Genomic DNA, 5,477 nt, shown 5'->3' on the forward strand with positions numbered 1-5,477 from the left:
GTTTCTTTTATGCATGCATCATTGCCCGTGTGGGCACCTCAACGTACAGATGTGAAATTTATCGCAAAGGTCAGTTGAGGGGGCCGAAATGTGGAGAGCAAAGGTCTAACCTCGGTGTAGGGGTCCTTAGAATTAGAGTTCAACCTTTTTGAACAAATAATTAGAAGAGCCTCATATATTAAGTAAAGACATAGAAATTTAATTTCGACAAGGATATTAATTAATTGAAATTACAAGTTAAACTAAATGCAATCTATCAGAAACAATTTTATTTTAATGCAAAAAAAATAAAAATAAAAGCACAAAAATCACACTGAAACTAATTTCAACCACACCACACAAAATTAAACAAGCAAAAACATTATTTTAGGCAAAACATTGAAATTTTTTAGAATTTGGACTGGATGTTCGAAACTGTATTCTTGTCCACTTGGAAAGCCTTGGCAAGGATATCCGCACTAATGTCCGGATCCGACCCGAAGACGGCATTGGCAATGGTGATCACGCCGGGGTTCTGACTGCTCAGTCCGGCAAAAGCCACCGCCTTTGTGGACCCAACATTGCGCTGAAAATGGACAAGCCCCACCGGAAACACGAAAACGTCGCCGGTCTTGAGAACCTTAGAGATGAGACGGTTGTCGGGGTTGGAGGTGACGAACCCAACTTCAAGAACTCCTTGGAGAACCAGGATGATTTCTGTGGCTCTGGGATGAGTGTGGGGAGGGTTGATGCCCATAGGCTCGTAGTCAATGCGCACCAGTGAAACGCCGAGGGTGTTGAGCCCCGGGATTTGAGCAACATTCACGGCGGTGACTTTGGAGCCATTGGGATTTGATGTGTTGCCAGGTAAATGCAGCCCGCTGAAGAAAAAGTCACTCGCTTGAACCATCTTGGGATCCTTGCATAAAAAGCCATTAACCTTGGCCGAGCTACTAGGATCTGCAACGCAGAAGTCTTGCAGTGGGCTAGGCTCGAATGCCATGGCGAGGCCGCAGAAAGTGAGAGCTACCAAGCTCAGAAAGACGGTGAGATTTGCCATTTTTATATAAGTTTGAATTGAAAGTACAATGGAAGCTAAGGAAGCTAATTAAGCTAGCTAGGAATGGATGATGAAGAGGATGTGGTTGAACTACTCTTTATATAGAGAGAGTTTATTCATGCATCATTATCTGCACAAGCAGCTCAACTGGTTGTAGAGGTGAAATTTGTCACAAGAAATTAAGGATCCAGTCTCACTAGCGGTCGGAATGAGAAAAACCTAGTCTAACTTGTTGGTCAGTTGAGTGAGGATTTGTTTGAAATAGTATGTTTGTGAAGCCGTCCAAATTAAAGAATCATGTAGATAGGCGGGAGGTGTGGTTATTGGGTGCAACAGAATTGTACATGCGAATCCTATACTGAGAGGAAGCGCATGGGTGAATGGGACAAGGTGAAGAGGTAGGTTCGCCGGCTGATATATTATGTTAATTTTGCAGTTTTGTCCGAAGATTCTCCAAAGGATAAGGAGGAAGGCGACCGACAATTGTTGGTTGACAGATTCATGAACAACGGATTCTATCTAGCTAGAATGGCCTTAATTTGAAATTTACCTTTAAAACAAACAACTTGAGTTACCCGGCCTAAGATACTTATAACTTTTTACTTTTATATATTTAATTTTTTGGATATTAATTACAATTTCCTATTTTGGAAGTTAAAAACTTTAACTTTGTTGTTTTTTAACATTTATTTTGGCATAATTCTCATTTGTTAGTTAGTGTTACGATGACTCCATTTGACATGCTGAATTGGAAGCCTAAAATTAGTTATAACTTATAATTTAAAAATTAAAATTTAGTAATCTTTTTGAACTTAATTGAGACTTTTCATATGAAAAGTACTAGTCTGTTGTTAAATTACAAGTCATTGGGCAAGTATCAAATTTTCTTAAAATTTAAACGTATTCAAAACTTAAGGAATGAATTCTAATCTAAACCAAGCAAACAAAAGACTTCTCTTCTTCCATTGCACATATTTTTGTGGTTTTTGTTTCAAAAGTTAAAAAGACTTAGAAGTTTATTAACCCCGGTTCCCATATAGTTTTAGCTTGTATGTTTAGAATTACCATTTTTTTTACCACTTTTAGAATCTAAAAAATTGTTCATTTGTATCCACCCATATAATAGTGATCATTAATACTAATAACTTAGAAAGGTCATCGGAGAATTTGGACCCCAATAATGATTAGTGTTCACACTGAAATTTTGATAAATAGTGATTATTTTTAATATTAATATATATTTGAATATATTTTGAATGATATTGATACTGTCTAATTTGTTTAATTAGATAATATCAAAAGAGTTTAAATTTATCAAAACTTTTCTATCCTACAACTATAAATATGACATCTTATTTCTATGTATTGATCTTAGGAAAAATCATGTAAACATCCTGGAAATATTATTTAGAGATCACAATAAAAATATGATCCTAAAAAGTAAAAGCCCCTCCTCCATAAAGATCAAAGGCCTGTTTGGTAAAAAATTGGCCTATAAGCCAATTTTGGCTTATTTGACCACTATTAATTGTTTGATTTAGTTAAAATATCAATATAAATGTTTGGTTAATTAGCTTTTTGCAACTCCAAAAGGCTAAAATTCAAAAAGCTACTCCAAGTAACTTTTTTAATTAGCTTTTTGAGAAAAGAAATTATACCAAACAGCTATTAGCTAACAACTAATTTACCAAACACTTTTCTACAATCAGCTAATGTTATCAACTATTTATACACTCCAATTAACACAATCAGCTAACAACAAATAACTATCAGCTAACAACCATTTTACCAAACAGGACCCAAGCCATTTAGTTCTTCTTTGAAGATTAAGCCACTAGAACTCCGGAGACCCTTTAGTAGTGGAGTGTTCAACGCATCCAATTGACCAATTGAAAAATCAGATGACCATTCAGAGACTTCACAACATTGATACTTGATATGTAACCAAAATTTTGAATTTAAATACATCCTTATTCAATTTTTTGTGTTCACAATCACCATAGCTAGTCTTAATATTATTTTCCCTTCTTAGTTCTCATACATTAACCATGAATTTGTTTGAAATTAATTTTAGAGTTAATTCCAATTTTGGTCTTAAATTTATAGGTGACATTCCACTTAGTTTTTTTTTTTTTTCTTTTTTTTTTCTTTTTTCTTTTTTAATCAAAATATCCCCTTTTGGTCATAGTATTATTGTGACATGACCAATTTTTGTATTCTATCAACAAATCGATGAAATTCCGTTAAATAAAAGTACATTTTGATATTTTTTATACAAAGTGCGTTGACCAATTATATTTTTTATGTTTATTTTTTTGAACAAATTCATAAATAAAGAGCGAAATGCCCTTGTGTTTAACAAAATTTCAACGATTTTATTGATAGAGGACCAAAATTGGTCATGTCACAATGATACTAGGACAAAAAATGGATGTTCAAATAAAAAAGGACTAAAAGTGGATTGTCACTTATAAATCTAGGACCAAAAATGAAATTAACTCTTCATTTTATTGTGATTATTTTACTTTAAAATAGATAGTTTTAAAATTAGAAAGGGAAAATGACACTTTTTACCCCTGAGTTATATACTTATAGCACTTTTCCCCCTCAATTATTTAGGTAAGCACATTAGTCCCCTCAATTATTCTAAAAGTGGTGTTTTTTCCCCTTGATATATTAAATTGACATTTATACCCTTAAAGTAAACATTTTATTTATTTTACCACTCCAACAAATTATTGCGTATACGTAGGGATGACCACGGTTCGGTTTGAATTGAACCGGATACTAAAGCAATCGAATTAATAGTTTCCGGTTATAATTCAGATCTAGAATCTAATATTTAAATGTCAATTTATAAAAATTATGTATCAAAAAAATTGAATCTTGAACCGTGAACCGGCAGTTCCGGATCCGATTCGCGATTTTGAACCGTCTTTATTTTAAAATTTTATTTTTTATTTTAAAATAGTCTAAATTCAACAATAAATGTATTTTATTTTTTCAGTTTGAAACATGAACCGTCCGTTCCGGTTCACGATTTTAATAAACTCTAAATATCGAATTTCGATTCTAAATTGTAACTGGAATATTTCGGTTTGGTTGCTATAGTGTTTGTTTGGTTTGAACCAAATTATGGTCATAATTTGTTAGAGAAAAAAAAATAAATTAAATATTTAGTTTAAGGGTAAATATGTCCATTTAACATTTCAGGGGGAAAACAGTCACTTCAATAATTTAGGGGGAAAAAATGCTATAGGTATATAACTCAGTGGGAAAAAGTGTCATTTTCTATTATTGTACTCTTATGTAATTAATTCTGTTAAATTTTTTATTTTTTATTTTACCAAAAATCTTCACTATTAGTGTGGCAGTATAGGTAGATTATTATTGCAGTAAGGGTTAATTTATAATAATCAATGAATATAAAGAGTTTTATGATAGTTGGTTTTATTGATTATCAGAGTAGTCAAACAGTGGGTTAACACTACCAGAAAATTATATGAAACATAGTTGTCCGTGTTTTTATTGCTTGTGTATGCTTAAGAAAAGCTTAACCCTTTTTCAGGGTGCTTTAGGTAGGCCTATTTATACAATTAAAGATATAAGATCTAATTTAGGTTACCCTAATCGGCCATAAATACAATTGATTTTCTTTCCTTGTAGCTTCCGGATTTTCCTCCACCTCCCGCAAGATCCGCTCTCCAATCTCTTCTGGATATGACTTCTCCAGAGTTGGCCAATCTTCTATCTCCGGCCACCGACTAACACGTCCCGTCGTCTTGTTGCCTAGCTATGCCACTAGGTACAACTCCTTTAGGCCCTAGTCTCATGCATGTTCCACCCGAACGATTCTTCGTTTGCTCGTCACTTCATCCGAACCTCTGCCCGTGTAACTTCCTCCCTCGGTCACTACCCGACTGCCCGCTTACAGGTCCCATCCAGCTACCTGGCTAGCTGTACGCAGGTCCCATCCAGCTACCCGGCTGGATGCCTACAAGTCCCACCCTTCTACCCGATTTGCTCCCGTCTGCCTCTGTCAAGCATCTTGCCATACGACTGACCAATTCTATCATCCTGCCTCTCTGACTGCTTGCTCCCATGTCTCTTCCAACCTACCTATATATGCCCACTTGACCGACTCGACAGTACATACTCATATGGCTGGTACTTTACCTTTTGTACTCGACTTACTCGCCAACTTCACATATCTTTGGCTGCCTTGTCCGACTGGGTGTATGCCCATCCCATCAATGACCATACAAATGATGAAAGATTTTGGTGAAAATTTTTTAATCTAACTTTATCCAACTTAAAATTATTACTTTCATCTTGATAAGCAAAACATACATTTTCTTTTAAATTGATCTTGATCGAACAAGCTACTAAGCAAACCTATGACCATTTCCTCATCTATCCAATATTATATTAAAATGAA

General features: G+C 34.5%; 1 protein-coding gene across 1 annotated transcript; it reads right to left on the reverse strand.

Annotated features, from left to right (window-relative positions):
• Positions 1 to 239: 239 nt before the first annotated feature.
• LOC109153747 (putative germin-like protein 2-2) lies at positions 240 to 1,087 on the reverse strand. Its single transcript, XM_019301619.1, has one exon. The coding sequence runs from the start codon at positions 1,037 to 1,039 to the stop codon at positions 389 to 391; it is 651 nt and encodes a 216-aa protein (XP_019157164.1). The 5' UTR covers positions 1,040 to 1,087; the 3' UTR covers positions 240 to 388.
• Positions 1,088 to 5,477: the final 4,390 nt, after the last annotated feature.

Source organism: Ipomoea nil, unplaced genomic scaffold (assembly GCF_001879475.1).
Source record: "Ipomoea nil cultivar Tokyo-kokei standard unplaced genomic scaffold, Asagao_1.1 scaffold0268, whole genome shotgun sequence".
Classification (NCBI taxonomy): Eukaryota; Viridiplantae; Streptophyta; class Magnoliopsida; order Solanales; family Convolvulaceae; genus Ipomoea; species Ipomoea nil.